This window comes from Asterias rubens, chromosome 4 (genome assembly GCF_902459465.1).
Source record: "Asterias rubens chromosome 4, eAstRub1.3, whole genome shotgun sequence".
NCBI classification, from domain to species: domain Eukaryota; kingdom Metazoa; phylum Echinodermata; class Asteroidea; order Forcipulatida; family Asteriidae; genus Asterias; species Asterias rubens.
Window position 1 is genome coordinate 4,961,585 of NC_047065.1, and position 21,680 is coordinate 4,983,264.

The following is a 21,680-nucleotide window of genomic DNA, read 5'->3' on the forward strand; positions in this document are numbered from 1 at the left end:
CCACAATTTGTCATATTTCAAACATAAAGGTCTGTACATTTCTATGTCATTTTCTTAGTGTCAATCCTGACTTTTGATGATATTATTCAATCAAAAGAGATCTGAATTTGACCTTTTGAAAATCTTTGAATTGCTACAGACTAATGGTTGCCGATATCCAATGACGTCATGTTTTAAAATTTTGCTATAAAAGAGTGTAAAATAAAATGACGTTTTACACTATTTAAGTACGAGGTTTCATTTGTGACTGTTTTCTTACATCATGAGGCTCTTTACCTATTTGGAAAATGAGTACATCCCTTGGAGACCCCCTTAAAGACACCGGACACTATTGGTAATTGTCAAAGACCAGCCGTCACAGTTGAGGGTCTGCACGTTTATAGCCTAGTGGCGGCGGTTTGTGCAGCAAAGACAAGACAAGACAAAACAAGACTTCTTTCTCGAAAACTACGTCACTTCAGAGGGAGCCGTTTCTCCCCATTGCTTCTTGTAATCAAGTAAGGTTCTATGCTAATAATTATTTTGAGTAATTACCAATAGTGTCCAGTGCCTTTAAAAAAAAAAATGAAATAAAACCTCGTTCTATGCAGGATGACCTTGATTTATGACTTCAGTATTCCAAGTTTGATGACTGAACAAAAGAGGAAAGAAAACATGAAGAAAGTTTGATCAATAATAAAGGAATGTGAAGACGATATAAAGACAATACAACAAAGAGGGAAATATGCAATCAGTAATTATTAAACAATTTGTTTCAATATCTTTTTTCGTGACACTTATTTGATATCAAAACCTAAAGTGAATTTGCAATAGTTTGTTGTTTCTTTTTAAATTTCGGAATCGAATTTGTTATTTTTCTATTTACTATCTCAGATACTTTGGCGACATTAAGATTTGTTTTTGTTTTCAAAATGTATGATGATGTTTTTATTTTCGTTTGTGTGTAACATTTTATTATGCATAACAACTTTCGGGTTTTTCACAACATAGCCCATTGAAAACAATTAAGGTGATATGCAAGAATATAATAATCTCAATAAATAAATAAATAATAAAAACTAACTACACTTACGTTATTCGGAGCTAAATGCCATCAAATACGGTGAGAAAAACGAGCATGCTACATCACAAAGTACCGACCATATTTTTAACATCCATGCAAACTACATGCACCAACGTTCATAAGCAAGAACATAATTTGTTTTGCTGCACAAAAAGTATACACGTACAAATAACAATTCATGCATGCAAAGAACGAAATCACAGACACAACAACTGACGAACTCCAAAGAAAAATGCCCCCAAATTATACAAATCATATATGGTTTTTATTGCAATTATTCTCTTTAGCAGTTACATGTAGGCCTATGCGTACAAATAGTTTCCTACTAAACGGAATACCAGCTCATTTTACTTATATTTCTTCACACAATCGCATAAATTTATACTAAATTAATATATAATGTGAAAAACCTCCACTCGTAAAATGACAATGGTTCGGACATTTTTGGCACTTATTTTCAGAGAGAATTTGCGGCAGACATGTAATTTTTTTCAGGGGAAAACTACACCAAAATGTATGCCTGGTCCTAGCCCTAGCCCTGGCGGCCTAACACTTTCGAATTATAATTATGTGTACAGAGGAAGAGTCTAGGCTAGGCCTGGGCCCAACTTTCTGAAATATACTGTACGCTATGTCTTATTAATTTTGTTCGTGATTTTAATATTGAGAGTGTACAGAGTTGTATCCCATAAGTTTAACATTATTCCTGATACACCCAGAGGCTATATTGCGTTTCAGGTCGATTTTGGAAAGACGATAACGACAAAATCAGAAGCGTTAAACGCCAGCATTTTTTTGTTTTTTTTGTCTGTAGTATCGCATTTCCATTCCTGATTTTTTTCTTCTAAGGATTCCCTTTTGTGAATCGATTTAGAATAACTAAAATTCTCAATTGAAAAGCACTTCAGTGGCAATTTTGATGTACAGAAGAAACAAAATTGCTAACCGCCAACCTATGTGACTTTCCATAAGTTGACACGTGGTGGCGCTATACAGCAAAGCCAAGCACAACTTTTCGAGACCAAGTCGAGAGTACAAGAAAACTTGCCATCTTCACTCCTCACCAAAAAACTTTCATTTGAAAGGAAAAAATATATATTAATTTTGTTTTTTTTACTCATACACCGATGTGTGTTAGCACTGTATACTCAGTACTTTCCCGAGTCCTGTAAAAAAAAAATATCACAGGCATGTCAAAACATATGCCATTATTTGATGAGTTTGCTAAAAAGTAATTGCTTGTAAATGAAGGTCTCACAATAGATTTTATCTCAAAATGTCGATTAAATACTTTCACTATAAAAAAGAGTTTTCCCTCATTTCTGAATTTATCAAATATAAAACCTCACAATCATAATAAATGTACCTACTTCACTACACTCACCGATAGATAAACAAAAATAACCATAAGTAGTTGTGGAATCAAAATTTGTTTTGGTATTTACAATAAATTCTAAATGATTATTGGCCTCCACTGTATTTGAATTTTGATTAAATCTTTCTGAAAGATTGTTCACAAGAAAGAACAAAAAAGGCAAATTAATTGAAAGAGAAATCTTTGAAAGCAAGTATTTAACGTACAAATTGCTTATAATAATAAAATAATTTAAGCTGATTTGATCTAAAATCCTGTAAACAATTGGTAAGTTCAACATTATATTACTAGTATTCACCTTTATTACATATTACGCTGAAAATAGTAAATATTCGATATAGTTTGAATTATGCGGTAAACTTTACATGCAACGCACACCTCCCCGCAGTAAAGAGCAAGTCATTGTTAGATATACCCTTATATAATCTCATTTGTACATGTGATTAAATAGTGTTAAACATTTATTTTTTTAAACAATATACAGCACGATCCCATCAAATGGTTAATATAAAAGGAGTAAATAAAGTTGAAAACTGAAAGGTTTTAGAAATAGTACAACCTCGTCCCCATTTGCTTCGAATCTCATACTTGTCCCCCTGTGATTGAGCTAGTTCCCATGCCATCCCAAACCCCGGTCAGGAAAAGTGCTAGGAGTAATACTGATAAGTTACTTTCAATGGCCTCCAAAGCTCCTCGGCCATAGAGGTGTCCTTTATAAATGGCACAAAAATACCCCAAACTTTCCACACTCAGCTTTCTTGAAACACAACTTAGGACAGTAATTGCCTACAACCTCTTTTCTCCAGGCACACAGCGACTTAAGACATTATTATAAGGGAAGCTTAGCCCAAACTATATTTGTGAATAATCATAATTGATGGTGTAATTTCTACTACAAACCAAATAACTCAAATTACCGCGATACAAAATTGTGAGTGATGAATACAAAACATTAATGATTTACGCAAAACCAACAAATTCCACCAACAATACATATTTTATCTTATGTGATAGCTGAGACCTACTGTACTTAATGCACAACTGTACAGAAAAAAATGTAACTGATCCGTGCCATCAAACAGGAGTCTTTGAAACGCTAGATGGCAACAGACTTACCAGAAAACCTTCCGTTGTTTAGGTCTAGTTCTGAGCATGCGAACATTTCCAAAAACAATGGATTTACCTGGTAAGTCTGCTGCCACCTAGTGTCCCCAACGCTCTCCAGTTGCTTCACAGATCTTTTTTATTGGTTGACAGAAAAGCGAGCTACACATTGGTACAAAATATCTTTGGTGGTAAGCGGGAGGAAGACTTGGAGTATATGAACAATATAAATGCACCAACTGGATATAGACCTTTATGTCACACTGCAGCCATCTTGTATTACCATGCACATGTAAAGAGCGGGAGGGAGAAATAAGACTGGTCTCTTTTTGTACAACACATCTCATAACGTGTCATTGCTATTGAATACATTACACAGATGGCAGCAGACATATTTGTCTGGTTTCTATGCGTCTTACACAATATATAAGCCCCTGCCCAATTTGTGGCTCGGACTACAGGTACAGCTGGATTGCGGGCCGATATGTGCTGAATTACAGGACTACCTTAGCAGCACCCTTAGGCCGCATGCGAATTGGCGTCTACAGCTACGGCTATGGCTGTTTCTAAGAGTGTTGCACAGGACGTCCAAAATCTCAACACACGATGACGTGCAAATCTAGCTGTAGCTCTAGCTGTAGCCCCAATTCGGACACAGCCTTACTTAGACACAGTTGTAGCTTTAGTCGTAGCCGCCATATTGGGTCAGCGAAGTAGTGTGTCGTTACTCCCCAAAATGGTCAAGCAAAGAGGTTTCAGCATACACAACTGTTTTTACATGTTAACAGACCTCATGCCATAACTGTTCCCTGGTAAGAGCCCAGAACAAAACACATCCAACATGAACACAGCCTCGGACGACAAGACAAGATGGCTGCAATCACAACAAAAGGTCTACGCATCTGCGACAAAAATACATCGCACAAAATGCACACACACAATACTTGAGGAGCAATGAAAAATGCAGCTCGTTGTTTTCTCCATTGACCCCCCAAAAATCACAATACACATGTAAAAGGCCATGGATATCAGTGTGAAGTCAAAACCACACGCTAGACTGAGTTTGGGAAGAGGGTTTACAATGTCATACAAAATGCATGCACTTTAAGGACACTCAAAAAATGTCAACAATCTCTTTTTGTAGTGAAGGCATATAAATCGAATTGACCATATTTTTATTAAAAAGGCCTTGGCAGACCGCAGGACAATTTTTACAGGCTACCAACTTTTCTGCTTGTACTGTTTTTTTGTATCTTTGTCATTGCATTGTTTGTTTGTAAGTAAATTGTAAAGCGCTCCAATCTTTGTGGGGCGCTATATAAATGCTTCATTATTATTATTATTATTATTGTTATTATTATTATTATTATTATTATTATTATTAACTGCACTGATGGAAAAGGAGCACTTTATGTGGAAGTAAACATGTGGAAGTTTTTTTCTTTTTGGAGCTGGTTGCCTGTTAATTGCTCTGTGTGACACGGCCTTAAAGGCCAAAAGACATGAAGCTGGCAGCACACAAATCTATTTTTCACCGAAGTCATCGGCGAAAATAAAGGACTACTTCAATCATTTGTGACTGGTGCTCCACAATTCCTCTGGCTAAAGTACTTTCACTGAGTAACTTTTTCCAGCTACATAGCACTTAAAGGAAGTGGACACTATTGGTAATTACTCAAAATAATTATCAGCATAAAACCTCACTTGGTAACGAGTAATGGGGAGAGGTTTAAGTATAAAACATTGTGAGAAAAGTGACGTAGTTTTCGAGAAAGAAGTAATTTTCCACGAATTTGATTTCAAGACCTCAAGCTTAGAACTTGAAGTCTCGAAATCAACCATCTAAACGCACACAACTTCGTGTGACAAGGGTGTTTGTTCTTTCATTATTATCTCGCAACTTCGACGACCAATTGAGCTCAAATTTTCACAGGTTTGTTATTTCATGCGTATGTTGAGATACACCAAGTGAGAAGACTGGTCTTTGACAATTACCAATAGTGTCCACTGTCTTTAAGAAGTTTAGCTCCGCAATAAAATGCTGAAACTGTTGACATTTTCTGACCATCAACTTGTACAACTAATTACCATAAGTAGCATTTTCCTCTAAATAGCTTTATATCATGAAGCACACAATCAAATCACACACTTAATTCATATTTTCCGGTTATACATTATATTTTAGGATGTCAAAATGTGGTCAAAAATTACTCTGTGACCAGCCAAATTACCAACTTGGATAATATTTACTTTAGATACAAATTTTTAATTTGAGTATATAGAGAGCCATTCGCGAGGGCCAAGAGCAACCACATCACCTACAATTTTCAATTAATTTACATATATGCTAATATATTCACTGCTTTGCATGCAATGGGGAGGATCTAGGTATTTTTACTCCAATAGAATTCATTACAGGAGAGGCACTCATGAATATTGATGACCATAACATTCTGCGCTTAAAATTGATTTGCCTCAAAAATCACACAATTACTGATCACCAAAACCCCACCCATATAAAAACCAGATAATTAAAGTGGAAGAGAATGGGCAAGTTTCTTCCCTTTCTCCCTTAAAGGCAGTGGACACTATTGGTAATTACTCAACACAATTTGGAGCATAAAACCTTACTTGGTAACGAGTAATGGGGAGCTGTTGATAGTATAAAACATTGTGAGAAGCGGCTCCCTCTGAAGTTCCGTAGTTTTCGAGAGAGAAGTAATTTTCCACAAATTTGATTTTTAGACCTCAGATTTAGAATTTGAGGTCCCGAAATCAAGCAATTGAAAGCACACAACTTCGTGTGACAAGGATGGTTTTTTTTCTTTCATTATTATCTCGCAACTTTGACAAGCTCAAATTTTCACAGGTTTGTTGCATATGTTAATTACCAAAGGTGTCCAGTGTCTCTAAAGTGAACAGTCTGAAATGAAGTCTGAAGTTTCCAGTTGTTGAAAGACTCCCTAAATATTTGATTTATCACCCACCCCAGTAACTCTGTCCCAGTCTTATATCCTGCGTTTGTTCTTGGCTGTACTTATTATTTCCTAGTGAATACATTAATTAGTCTTGGACAGTCGATCATCTAAGACAGCTACATGTACTAGTGTTGGTCTTCTCTTTTGATTTGTATAAGAACAATCCCATGAATGTCTGGCGCAGCTGCTTCAGTGAATACATGATGCGTTGCCGGGCTAATGTCGCTTGTACATATGTTGTTGATTTTTCTATCAAATTTGTTCCGAGAACAAACTCTCATAATGTTGTATAATGGTGAATACATGATTCTTTGCCTGGTCATCTGGGCCCTATTTCATGGCTCTGCTTAACGTAAGCAAAGAGTCGGCACTTACGGAAGAACGGAATTCCATGCTTACATCAAGCGTATTCCACAAAATTTTGCTTGTTTGCAATAGATAGTGTGTACTCCACGTTACTAGGCATTCTCCTCTAACACAGCCAGTGCAGAAATTCAACACTTACACAGTAAGCAGAGAACAATCAATCTTAAGCACAGAATCAGACGGTAAGCAGAGCCATGACATTTGAGCCTCAATAATAACAGGCAACACTGTTTTCTAGGAGATGTATCATAATTCTAGTCGGTATTTTCAAGAATCTGTGACGGTGTCGTCCCTCACTAGACAAACACAGGCGATGGTTCTCCTTTTGGTTTGTTGGTGATACGGAGATCGCACTGTTCCACTCCGTGGGCTGGTCTCATCGATCGTAATTTCAACACTGAAATCAAACAGGTATTAGTAATACACATGATACAAGGGTTTGTTTGTTTATTTAGCCAAAATATTTAGTATAATTTTTTGTAGATTATTGTCATTTATTTTTTCATTTTTTATATAAACCCAAGTATGTAGATCCTTATCATTTGATAGGAGGACTTAAGGTCACACAGCATTCATTCATAAAAAAAAAATACCACAAGTTAACTTGATGAACCCTGCATTTGCTTTCACCATTCATCACATATATTCATTGCATCCTTTTCACCCTGTGTGCATTTTGACGAGAACAACCAATAGCTGAGCAGGAATGAATTGGCCATTGGTTATTCAACTGGCCATTTGATAGCGACCACCACAACAAAGCCCATCATCACTCTAACCAACTATGCATTATTCACAGCAGCACAAAGTGTACACGGATTCCAGAATACACTCATGTTCATTTTGCCTCCATTCATACATGTATGACTGAAAGGTACAAACAAATCAGTGGACGTAATACTTTTTCCAATCTAGCCTCTCTTTAGTTACGTACCCCCTCTTGGGCTGGCTCACTTAGAAATAAATATCCAGATTTATGCAGGGAATCTAATTGTCTGATCAAAACAAACTTTGTAGAATCATTTAGAAACCATATAGGATTTGAGGCATTGCATGGTGAGGTATCAATGGTTATTTGGTTTGCGGTAACACCATGTGTGTATCTACATGTACTTGCCAGGTAGAGTTGTTCTTAGGGAACTGTCTTGCTTTATTCTACTGCCGAGGAGTAGATAATCGGAGGTTCGGGGGACTTCTCAGTTCTGAAAAGAACTGTCCTGCTTTTTAACTATTACCAGGGCGGATGGTATAGAAATTAGACTGGACTACTACTTTAGCTTATAGGATTGTAATTAACTGTACTGCCGCGGAGTCAGTTCTGAAATTGGTCTCAACGTTTCGACTAGCTTGCTCTAGTCATCGTCAGGAGACTGAAGAGGTAAGAGAAGAGAAACCATTGCCTCGCTGAGTATAAAACAAGAAGCGTTAACATGTTAATGTGTTACTTGATCTCTTTGGCTGAATTTGGGGTTTGAAGACATGAAGACAGAGGCAGCAGGTTTTTGGGGGTTTCAAGCCAAGACTGCCATACTTATTACAAAGCAACCACAGCACACATGCACTGAGTATTCCATTTTATCATTCAAATCAGAAGAGAGCCTGGTCATCCAGTGAGTAAGGGTATAGACCAATCCGACGCGCACAAGGCGCACAAACACCACTGCTGCAGTGTACATGTGTACATGTGCCTAGTTTTGTGCACAAAGATATGAGGAAATCATGTTCCTGTTCACTCTTTAAGGAAATTAAATGTTTTCCTCAACACTTTACAATTTCCTTAACAGGACATAATGATATACATGTACCAATGTAGATCACTGACCACAAATATTTGCAACAAAAGAGAAACTGAATCATCTTGAAAATGGTGCTTTTCTTAGGCGAGTTAGGGGTCAAAGAAGCAGAAACTTCATAATAGTCGCTAAAATGCAAGGTATTTTGTCAGAATTTTAGTATTTTACTTTCTGTATAATTTTGAAAACATTCAATTCCCATAAAATTGAAAAGGAAAACGATTTTCTCATGTTTTTGTGCACAAAGACACCGCAGCAGTGGCGTGCGGCGCCCATGGCGGCGCCCAGCACTTGCGCGCCTGGATTGGTGTATAGAGGAATTTAGAAAGCATGGATATGATACAGTGAATATAAATATTTATAACTCTTACCAGAAAGAAACTATTACAGTGATTTATTTTGACTTGTACATGCAGCATATTCAATATTGACGCGCTCATTATACTAACCCTTATATTGATAATTTCTATGTAATCATCGTTGACTTTTTTCTAAACACAATTTTTCTTGTTAAAAAGTGACTTAACACTGTTAACAAGAAACCCGTATGGGAAAATGTCATTTCAAGATGTGAGCTTTAACTCATCCTTTTTTGTTTGAGTGTGGATTGTGGTACAAGCCATTTCTGGCTGTTGTGATCTCCAAAGGGTTAAACACTCTTAAAGGCAGTGGACACTATTGGTAATTTCTCAAAATAATTATTGGCATAAAACCTTACTTGGTGATGAGTAATGGGGAGAGGTTAACGGTATAAAACATTGTTAGAAAAGGCTCCCTCTGAAGTGCCATAGTTTTCGAGAAAGAAGTAATTTTCCACGAATTTGGTTTTGAGGAACTTGAGGTCTCGAAATCAACCATCTTAACGCACACAACTTTGTGTGACAAGGGTGTTTTCTTCTTTCATTATTATCTCGCAACTTTGATGACCGATTGAGCTCAAATTTTCACAGGTAAGTTATTTTATGCATATGTTGAGATACACCAACTGTGAAGGCTAGTCTTTGACAATTACCAATAGTGTCCACTGCCTTTAAAGGAACATTACAGAATTGGTTTTTGCTAACAAAACAGTTGCTGGCAGTGTGAACACTTTATGTAATCCAACATATACATAAACTGACAACTGAGATTGATCGATCATCTGGGTCACAAGAAAATAGTGAAAAAAAAGATTAAATATTTTGCATTGCATCGATGCCAAAACAAAGATGAATCAAACGCTCACCGAGCGATAAACTCCAAATGGGAAGTTTATTTCTCATAAAATATGAAATTTCAGGCAGAAATATTTCAAGGGATGTTTTCTACTATCATCAGCATTAGACCTAGTAAGTTTTATGTAAAACTGTGATCATCACGATTTTTGTTTCTTGCCAATTCTGTAACGTTCCTTTAACATTTACCATGAAAGATGCGAACAAGATTTCAAATAGAGACATAGAGATGATGAAAACCTCACACTTTTTAAACCATTCAACTAACTTTAAATCTCCATCTTGGGAACATTTCCTAAACAAGTGGAGTGCATCAAATCCCCCCCCCCCTAAGACCTTCATGTGTCCAGTTATTAAATTCCATACTTTATTCAAAAGTGCCACCCACTTCACTTTTTACAATGCGTCACCAAATGCCTTTAGAGTATACCTTTTAAAACTACTGTAATAATGCTGATACAATACAGAGCGGGTTGATTCACTTTTGGTTCACAATCACAACCACATGCATGTAGCCCTCACAAACTCCCGATACATGTACAATACAAGTACAGTAACTTTAACTACAGCATCATATCTTATGGGGGAAAGGCATTTACAACTTGTAGGCCTATTATACACATACTGACTGGCAATGAGGTAACTAGTGAACGTCTATTGCCCCGAGGGACTTTGAGTGACCAGAAGAGCGACCTATTTCCCCGAGGCCGAAGTCACTCACAGGCCCGAGGGGGAATAGACGTACACTAGTTACCGAATCATGCCAGTCAATATGTGTTTTATAGCACAGCTCGGTCTTAAATGTGAAATAAGAACAGAAATCTGGAAAAGAAAGGAAGTTCTGTAGTTGATGTTCACGACTCAAGTCAAGAGAGGGCGCTGTAACAGGGCACTATTTTCAAAGACTAGTGCCCGCTCGGGAACTAGTTCCCGCAAACACACGGGCGCGCGATCACAAGGCTATATTAGTTCATCCCACGTGACCGTGTTTCAGCCAACCAGAAAACAGAACAAGCAAGAGGTGTGTTATAATTACACAACAATACCATTGAGAAACAACCTAATACAAAAACACTCAAAGCTGGTTATTGGCCTAGTGAACAGGTGAACATTCCTCACTAATTACATGTATCTCTGCCAAAACAGAATGACCTTTACGTCTATAAACCTTTCTTAAAATGCTATACACGAATACGAGTAACATGTTACACTAACAGGCCTCAATTTACCTAAGGGTACCCTCAGCAATTGATGTGGCGCCCTGTGCTTACTGCATTGGTCACCTTTGCAAGGTTTCAACACAAATTATAATTTTTCTCATACACTGTAGAAGTGCCTCTTGACACACGCATGACGCAGATTAGGTAAAATGGTCAGTAACCTAAATAAAAACTGGACTGACAAATGATGCTCCATGGAAAGAAGGGGTTGAAACAACTCGGGGAAAAAATAAGACTGCACAAACTAAAAGAAACTGAATCATCACTTTCAACATCAAAGGGGGCACATGCAACAGCATGCCGGGCACCATGCTGCTTTAACATGGACACCAAGACTCACCATCAGCTAATCCCAAATTAAGAATGATAAGAGAAAGGATGCAGAAAGAAGTGAAATATAAAAATCAAGTTTCTACAAGTACATGAAATAGATGAATGAGAGCGTGGAAATCGACAGAAAATACGACACCTACGCTGTCCAGAAGACACTATGACATTTACACTACAGTTACTAAATGCCAGCTGCAGGGCTGTATGCTTCGTTTTTGAAAGGGCAAGGGCACCAAGGCATTTTCTTCTTGGTAAGGGCACCCTATGATGAAATTGCAAATTTGTACTGGAGCATTTCAAGGGCACCGAGGCAATGACCAGGGGACCTTTTCGGAGCGAATAATGGGACTGCCTTGAGCAAGGCTAAGAGTCACTACGTATACACATCTGCAATAAGGGACTAGGGGTGAGAGTCATTGATGACCAAAACTGTCTGAAACGAGGATCCACATTTTAACAGGTACAACATACAATGTAGTAATTAATGGCATGTTCCTCTTTTGACAACCCCTGGGGGAAGGAGCATTTGGGAACAGTTTCCCAAGAGCTAGAGAAGTAGATCAAAGGGCAGGATTAAGTAAATTTGGAGAAACATACTGCCCTATTTGAATACAAGGCAGACTTTAAAAAGTATGCGAATGAAGTTCTGAAATTTCTCACCCCCGGAGGGACTGTCAGCAGCTACTTCATAACAGACGGATACTTGACAAAGAGAAAGTCACCATCAGTCAAGTACTGTCATAATTCTACTTCAATGTAAAGACATGAACAACCAATATGTTATGTTTAAAGACCCTTTGCTCTCATTTGTAAGTCGTACCATACTAAAGTCATGGGGGGAGCTTTTTCAATGTCCGCATGCGCCATGTTGGAAATTTTCTCTTTAAAACTTCACGCTTACATTTGACACTTATGTTTCATCCCTACTACATCATCTACTTTCACAAGCACCACATCATGCAGTCAATTAACCATGCACACATTGCACAGAACAGTAAACACAAATAATATTTACCAAGTAGAGCCACTAGAGGGCGCTGTTAATTTATGCCTCAGTTGTTGGCTATCAGCCACTAAGTTTGGGTAGGTTTTCATTTAGGGTCATATACGTATGTTTGTAACAAACACATCCTTGCATGATTTAGATTCATACCAGTGTGTTAGAAAAAGCTACATATTCAAAACATTAATTTGAACTTAGTATACATGTCAATTAAGCACAAGTTTTTTTTTTGATAAGACTACTTGTATCAGACTCGCCCACTGTCTTTACCCGCAAGGATACAGACAAGCACGAAAAACAATCATGAAACGGTTAAGCAGAAAATACTGCTCAGCAATATTCCCTGCTTTTTAAAAATTGAGTGGGGTACCAGTCACAACAATAAACCTAAATGCCATTTTGGCTGGTAACCTATTTCTGTCTAAGCAATACTTTTCTTTGCTTAGCAAGTTTTTTGTGCTTACATGCTTTATAAAATTGAGCCTTGGTCATATTGGTCTGCCCATTGATATCAGTGGAAAAAATATGCAGTGACTTACACTTTCAATTTCAGCTTTTACTTTTAAAACCGGTTTCTACTCTTCGGCATCAATCATGAACAGCCCCCTCTAGAGGTGAACAGCACTCTCTAGTGGTAAACAACGCCCTCTATAGGTACCCAGCATGCACACATACCACTCATCGTCACATTGATAAAAACTCAAAACCACTCACCATATCCGAGGCCTTGCATGAAGAGACGGAATGATTCACACAGCTTGGCCGGTTGCTCCTCCAGGATCATGCCGCCGCAATCAGAAATCTTTATCCAAGTCGAGTTTTCGGGGTCCAGTCTGCCGTTCATATCAACCTACGGATCAAAATCAAGGATTTCCCATTTGTTTTTAAAAAGGTACCCAAGGCTGGAAATTAAAAGGTAGAGTCATAGATTGGTAGATTCTCCAAATACGAATAACCATACAAACATTGGCAGGACCATGACGAGTCACACTGCAGCTGTTGAAAGTGTTTACTATTTTGAGAAAGGATTCCTTTTAAAGGAATATGGTTTTGATAATTCTAGTCTTTGTGACTCAAGTCATACCTATATTACTATCGTTACACGAGTGTGACCTACTGTGTCATTGACATGAGGGTAGTTACTGCAACCAATCAACATTATGTCGCCTTAGTGTTTGTGACTCAAGTCAGTACCTACATGTATGTTACTATCGTTACAAGATTGTGACCTACTGTATCACCACTGACATGAGGGTAGTTACTGCAACCAATCAACATGATGTTGCCTTCTAGTGTTTGTGACTGAAGTCAGTGCCTATGTTACTATCGTTACAAGATTGTGACCTACTGTATCATTGACATGAGGAGAGTTACTGCCACCAATCAACATGATGTTGCCTTTGAGCGTCCGCGTCTCCTTTTTCTTGACTGGATCCAGCTCACGTTTTATCTTAAGATCTGTCCGTCTGTAAAAAGAAAAAAAAAAGAAAAAAAATGGAAACAATCAAATATCAGATGATTTGCTCTGTCAGGGATTTCCAAAATTTCATTTTAATAGACATATTAACTCATCATGTAATGTAAGAAACATAACTCTTTCTCAAACTTTTGGGTCTTGATCTTGGAATCAGACCTTGCTAAACTTTGCTGTCTCTTGCGTAGGTTCTACGCAAAAGTTTGACCCGAAGAAAGTGGCAAAGCAACTGTCTCTTCATATTCAATTCAAATTGAAGTGGTAACTTGTGATCAAACACATTATTGTACAGAACATTCAAATCTAATGTGCAAATGGCTTAAGAAGTACAGCATCAAGCTTAAAGAAGGCAGTGGACACTTTTGGTCAATGTCAAAGACCGGTCTTCTCACTTGGTGTATCTCAACATATGCATAAAATAACAAACCTGTGAAAGTTTGAGCTCAATCCGTCATCGAACTTGCGAGATAATAATGAACGAAAAAAACACCCTTGTCACACGAAGTTGTGTGCGTTTAGATGGTTGATTTCGAGACCTCAAGTTCTAAATCTGAGGTCTCGGAATCAAATTTGTAGAAAAGTACTCCGAACTAAAAAACTACATCACTTCAGAGGGAGCAAGTTCTCACAATGTTTTATACTATCAACCTCTCCCTATTACTCATTACTCATAAGTAAGGTTTTATGCTAATTTTGAGTAATAACCAATAGTGTCCACTGCCTTTAAAAAACGTGATCAAAGAGGAAGGCGTCATGACCAGGATTCTAACCCATACATTGTACCTCAAAGACCTTTCTACCAGAACTTGAGTTTGATGCTAGACCACTCGGCCATGACACCCCAGATACTGCTTTCGCGGAATGTTGAAGGCAAAGCGAGATATCTGATCAAACCCAAGGTCACAGAATCAAAGCCTGCAATAGTCAATTGTTCTTCGTCCAAAACAAAATCATTTCCAAAAATCCTGAAATTGGCACGAATCCTGCCAAATTACAGGTCTGTATGCGAGCCTGTTCTTCCTCGGGATGAGGGCGCCATACCTGATGTAAGCATCAATAAATAGAGACAGGTTGAACGGGTTGACGCTCCTGGCTAAGTTTTCTCTGAAGACGGTCACGAGATCGTGGTTACTCTCCATGGTTTTCTGTTTAAGAATCAAGACAGAAAATGTTATGATCATGTTCTAGACGATGTTTTGTCATAGATCCTACATGTTTATACATATGTTTAAAAGTCAGTGTTGTTGGGGTGTTTGTGTGCTTGTTTGTTGTAGTGTCTGTCCGTAGGTATGGGAACAAAATCTTTTACTTCACCTAAGTAGGCCTAAATAATGTCATGTTTTAATGATTATTTATCCTAGTGATATACTACATTTACTTCTTTGGTTTGCTATTATTTGTTATCATTATGCCTTTACTTTAACTAATGTACACATGTACTGCAATAAAATATTTAAAAGATTCTAAGAAAAGGGTACAATATGGTCTAAATATGCAAACAAATCAATAAACATGTAAATAACAACAAACAAAATCGGCATTCCCCTGAAGACGGGCAGAGTATACTGTTGGAAACGTTGAGACCAAACCGGCTCTTATCAGAGCCAACACTCCTTCCAGGCCTGGAATTTCAAGGAGGCCACGATGACCATGGCCTCCGTTGCCCTTGTCTTGGCCTTGGTGCCCTTTCAAAAATTCCCATAGACTTTAAGATTTTCCAATGGAAGTGCCCTTTTCAAAATGAAAATGGCCTTGCCCTCTCAAAGATGAAATTCCAGGCCCTGCCTTCAAAAGAGATTTTACTCATGGTTGTTGAACAGTCCGCAAGTTTACTATTCATATTTATATTTATAGTTACTCTTAAAGAAAATCATGTTTAAGACAGTCAAAGGAGTCAAATGTGAAGTTTAAAAAAATTAAGTCAATAAATAGAGTATGGGCAATTCAAAGATAAAGATGCAAAAAATTAAATGTGTTTCAATTCAATAGTAACAGGTTCCTGCAAAGAAAACGGCATTTAGGTCAAAAGTGAAAACAAATGTGTTTTAAATAAACACTGTAATGAACAACACATCCATAAATGAAGAATACAATTTAGCAAGTTCAATGAAAAATCCAAGACCTACAAGTAGTTTTACACCAACATAAAAAGAAAATGAAATAATATAGCATACATGTAGGTCTTAAAGGAACGTTACAGAATTGGTAAGAGTAAAAAAAATCGTGAAGATCACAGATTTACATCAAACTTACACAGTCTAATGATGATGATAGTAACAAACATCCCTTGAAATATTTCTGTCTGAAATGTCATATTTAGTGAGAAATAAATAATCTAATTTCGCGTTTGGAGTTTATTGCTCATTGAGCGTTTTGTTCATTTTTTGGGGCATCGCTGCAGTGCAAAATTTGAAACCCAGATGGCCGATCGATCTCAAACTTCTACAGGTTTGTCAGTTTATGTATATGGTGGATTACATTAAGTGCTTACACTGCCCGCAACCTTTTTGCTAGCAAAACCAATTCGTTAGTGTTCCCTTAAAGAAAGATGACACAGAGAAAAAACAAATGTACATCACACTTTTCATATCAAAGGTATTTAAAAGACACAAACAAGACCTTATTGTGTACAAGTAAAAATAGTTATAAATCGGTCATCAAACATTAAAATGGAAATGGCAATGATCATAATTCAAAGAAAGACAACCCAACCAGAAAAGTATACAGAGCCTAATCCATCAAATTGAAAAGACCGTCGTAGCTATAAATCAGCATCGAAAATAATGAAAACATTTTTCATTGTAAAACAAGGAAAACCTGAACAAAAAAAATACATGTATGTATAAAATGCTTGTAAATATCAATGACATTTGAAAGACATAAACAAGACCTACATGCAGTTATAAATCAGCAATAACACAAATGGAAACTTGCAATGGAAACGACATTGATCTCAGTAAAGGTAGCAAAACCTGGAGACAAAATATATATATACATTGCTTAAAATTCCCACTGGACCACCGGCCGGAGTGCAGTAAGTTTTGGCGATGGGCCAGTGATCTCTTAACTGCACAAGATCAGCGGGAAAAGCGTTTTCCCTAAAGTACTTTTTGAGAATTGACTTAACATCAAGTCACCTTTTTCAAGTCTAAAACCTCATGCCAACAATGTTGTCAGGGGCTGAAAATACTCACATGGAAAAAATATGTGACACGCTCTATATGAACAATTTGTGATTTGTTGTAAACTCCACTTGCAAGTACCTGAGAACAGGGCTGTTGTCAATAGAACGATCCATTAAGCTCCGCCCCATTGCGTATTGACCAATCACAACGCAACGAAGGTCCGACAAATAAGGTCCGACATGCGTGCGTGTATCTCGGCGCGCGCGGCAGAGTTGCGCAGAAAGGCATTGGAGAGGCTCACGTGTTCTTGCTAACACGTGCGTCGTGGGCGGAGCCTAATGGATCGGTCTATTGTTGGGAGGGTGAACAATAAAGGTTGAAATGAGTTTTTGTAATTTGCGGCTTCTACATGTAGCTTCTAAGGGGTAAATTTTCATCTTTCTAAAAGGTTAGAGATAAGAATTCAAAATCATTTAAAATGTTTTCTAAGGTTGTGTACGGTTCCAACAACAGATTATTCTTCCTGTGTGGACATACATGTAACTAGTCCAGATTTTTGGCAATGTTATCTCAAAATAGGTAACACCTTTTGAAATGAAACTCTTGCATGTTAGTTTAAACAATCATATAAGATTGAAACAACCGAACGGTTACAACACCAAAGGTATTATTTACCTTTAAAGATGCTATGTCAGATTTTTGGCTGATTTGACCCCAAAATTTGATTTAAAATTCAATAGGTATTTTGATGAGGGTCGAGAAAGTTACAAGCTTTCATTTGAGCCATTGCTCGAAAAAGTCCGCCAATTATTAGTAGCAGTGAAATAAAGTGCTCAAAATTTTTGTCGGGTTCCCGACAATATATCACGTGACCAATTCCTATGTGTTTTATAAGAAACTGATAAATATTTGTCATGGTTCCTGACCATTAAAAGTAAAAGTTAAACTTTTTTTTGCTAGAGCGGGTGATACTCTTTGAAATCCCTTCACTCAAAAAAACCTATTTTTTAATGTTTGGGGCCAAAAATCTGTCATAGCATCTTTAAGTATAAACATTACCATGATTACCTGGCACAACATATGAGAGGAAATGTCAAGTCGATCAATACATTCGCAGACAGAAACATTGTCAAACCCACTTTCTTTTATAAGTCATTTATTTGTATTGATTTTTTTTTTCTACATTTGAGAAATATATTTACCCTTCCGAAATAATGCCACAGAAGATACTCTTGACTGTATGATGTCATTCCTTTGCCTCGAAGGTAGAAGGAAGAAAGCTGACAGGAGAAAGAAAAAAAAAACCCATCATAATAGGTCGATAATTATTCTATAAAGCTTAATCTTTAATCTGAACTCCCGTGGGTGTTGTGTCTCGCGGGCAAGTCAGTCTGGCAAACAAACAAGAAGGGAAACAAGGACAACAGTATACGGAATAAAGAGGAAGGATTAATTGGGATTTCTAGGGTTGAAGCGTTACATGTATGGGCAAACACTATCAGTTAATGATATCTTTCCAAGCTTTCCAGACACAATTTGATGCAAAGGGGGCCGTTTGTTACTTTTGGCCTAGACTTTTTAACGAGAGAATAAATAAAGTGCTTTGCAAACGACGAGATGCTGTACATGTACAATCAGGCGTACGTGCGAGCAGTTGGCATACCATACTCCATGTTACTAGGCATTCTTGGCTTACACGGCTATTCCACGCTAAGCAGAGAATGGTGATCGAAAGCACTGAATTCGGCGGTAAGCAGAGCGATGAAATTGGGCCCCAGTGAATTGGATCATAACGTTAGAAGCACAAATTAAACTTGGTACAATTTCTAATACCTTCTGTTGGCCCCACTCTGTCCAGGAAGCTGCTTTAGATGTGCAGTTAACGAGAACCAAACCTTCAACAAGCTTGGGGTGATTCAACTGAAGAAAAAAACAAACAAAATTAGTTAGTTTTAAACTATTTGGGAAAACAAAAACATTGACCATGTGTTGACTACATTGTATAGAGCGGGATTTGAACAAACGACCTCCAAAGTAACGTGCCGGCGCTCTACCAACTGAGCTATCTAGCCCTGTGCTGGCAGTCTATTACATTTGTCAATATCTTTGTTCAGGATGTCAGTCAGTCAGGAGCAATAGCTACAGCAGCTAAATTGGAACACAGCCTGACTTTGGAAGAGATATGTAAGCACTTCTCAAACCTTTGACTTCGCTCTTGACTCTGGCTCGAACCCCTGTTTGAACCCTAGCCCCCAAATGGAGCCTGAGCTGGAGTCATAGCCTTAGGGTTAGGGTAAGGGTAATCATTAAAGGCAGTGGACACTAATGGGAATTATTCAAAATAATTATTAGCATAAAGCCTTACTTGGCATGCTTGGTTACGAGTAATGGGGGAGAGGTTGATAGTAAAACATTGTGAGAAACGGCTTCCTCGGAAGTGACATAGTTTTTGTTAAAGAAGTAATTTTCCACGAATTCAGTTTCGAGACCTCAGTTCTAGAATTTAATGTCTCAAAATCAACCATTTTAAAGCACACAACTTTATGTGACAAGGGTATTTTTTCTTTCTAGATGTTATCTCGCAGCTTCGACGCCAATTGAGCTCAGGTTTGTTATACACCAATTGAGAAGACTGGTCTGTGACAATTACCAATAGTGTCCAGTGTCTTTAAAAGAAGCAATAAAAAAACTCTCAATTTAGGTTAAATTTAGGTTTTGAACACTTCTTATGATGAACTCACCTCAAATCTCGATAGGATATTTGCTCCAGCACCGACACCAAAACCAATAAATTGTTTCAATCTGAGAAAGGACAAGAAAATAGAACCAAAATGAAAAATAAATACATGGAACATAATTACCTTTGTTACCAATATCATGGCTTTATAAACCTGATTGTACCTCGTCGTTTGCAAAGCGCTTTATTATCCATTCTAGTTGTTAACTCCACTACATATACCGCGTTGGTCTCAATGTTTCTAATCTGAAGTGATTCAGACAGCAGACTGCTGCACATTTTTTTTTTTAAATGCAGCTTTAATTTTTTTTTCTTTGGGAGATCTGTCTTCACTTCTACTGTTAACATAAACATCAGAAAGGCAGGTTAAAGGAACACGTTGCCTTGGATCGGTCAAGTTGGTCTTTGAAAAGCGTTTGTAACCGTTGGATCATTGTTTTTTACTTTTAAAACATCTTTCTAACCATGTATGCATTTTATATCAAACGGTTACAAACGCTTTTCAAAGACCAACTTGACTGATCCAAGGCAACGTGTTCGTAGAACACTTCCAAAGTTGAGACAGCATTGTTTTAAAATTGCATTGGGAAAAGAGACTAGTATGTAGTATGAACGTTTCAAATATCAACTTTTAAAGGGAGGCAATACCTTTGGTAGTTACTTTAAAAGGTAATAAAGTAAAAGCATCACAGCTGTTGATAAGGTTGAACAATACTGTTTACCGAAAGTGTATAATGGCTTTAAAGAGAGGGATTCAAAAAAGTGTCAATCTGAGAATCCTTTCTGCATTGTTGAATGTTTCTCAGACTTTCCAAATACGAATTATTCTTCCTGCGTGGACATACATGTATGTAACCACTCCAGATTTTCAGCAATACCTCAGCAAATTGTACCACCCTTTGATATCAAATGTTCACAGGTAAGTTTTACTGTATAAGGATTAAAGGCAGTGGACACTATTGGTAATTGTTAAAGACTAGCCTCCACAGTTGGTGTATCTCAACATACGCATAAAATAACAAACCTGTGAAAATTTGAGCTCAATCGGTCATCGAACTTGCGAGATAATAATGAAAGAAAAAACACCCTTGTCATATGAAGTTGTGTGCATTTAGATGCTTGATTTCGAGACCTCAAGTTCTAAATCTGAGGTCTCGAAATCAAATTTGTGGAAAAATTACTTCTTTCTCAAAAACTAGATCACTTCAGAGGGAGCCATTTCTCACAATGTTTTATACTATCAACCTCTCCCCATTACTCATTACCAAGTAAGGTTTTATGCTAATAATTATTTTGAGTAATTACCAATGTCCACTGCCTTTAAAACAATCAAACAGTTCCAAAACCCCTAGTACATGTACATGTAACTTGCCCTTAAAGTTCAACTCTGCAGATTGTTAAGCTTCACTTCTACTGTGTAAACATAAACATCTGAGCTTATAACTTAAAGGCAGTGGACACACTACTGGACACTATTGGTAATTACTCAAAATAATTATCATCATTAAAACCTTTCTTGATTACGAGTAATGGGGAGAGGTAGATAGTATACAAAATTGTGAGAAACAGCTCCCTCTAAAGTGACGTGGATTTCGAGAAAGAAGTAACTTTCCACGAATTTGATTTCGAGACCTCAAATGAGGTATCGAAATCAAGTATCAGAAAGCACACAACTTCGTGTGACAATTGTGTTTTTCTTTCATTATTATCACGCAACTTCGACGACCGATTGAGCTCAAATTTTCACAGGTTTGTTATTTTATGCATATGTTGACATACACCAAGTGAGAAGGCTAGTCTTTGACAGTTACCAATAGTGTCCACTGTCTTTAAAGCCATTGGACCCTTTTGGTACAGGGAAAAAAAAAAGTTCACAGATTTACAAATAACTTACAGGG

General features: G+C 37.4%; 1 protein-coding gene across 5 annotated transcripts in view; it reads right to left on the reverse strand.

Annotated features, from left to right (window-relative positions):
• Positions 1-503: 503 nt before the first annotated feature.
• LOC117288859 (protein NDRG3-like) overlaps positions 504-21,680 on the reverse strand; it is a 49,007-nt gene continuing 27,830 nt past the window's right edge. For 2 of the 5 annotated variants that reach the window (XM_033769715.1, XM_033769713.1), the window contains exons 6-13: positions 19,787-19,847; positions 18,879-18,965; positions 18,248-18,325; positions 14,962-15,065; positions 13,795-13,912; positions 13,161-13,296; positions 11,454-11,459; positions 6,383-7,283 (exon numbers count right to left, since the gene is read on the reverse strand). In XM_033769715.1, coding sequence (XP_033625606.1) covers positions 7,183-7,283; positions 11,454-11,459; positions 13,161-13,296; positions 13,795-13,912; positions 14,962-15,065; positions 18,248-18,325; positions 18,879-18,965; positions 19,787-19,847 — 691 coding nt within the window. In that variant the 3' untranslated portion in view covers positions 6,383-7,182. Of the gene's footprint in view, positions 632-6,382; positions 7,284-11,453; positions 11,460-13,160; positions 13,297-13,794; positions 13,913-14,961; positions 15,066-18,247; positions 18,326-18,878; positions 18,966-19,786; positions 19,848-21,680 lie in introns of those variants that run through there. The other 3 variants (XM_033769716.1, XM_033769717.1, XM_033769714.1) reach the window with 3 other exon arrangements.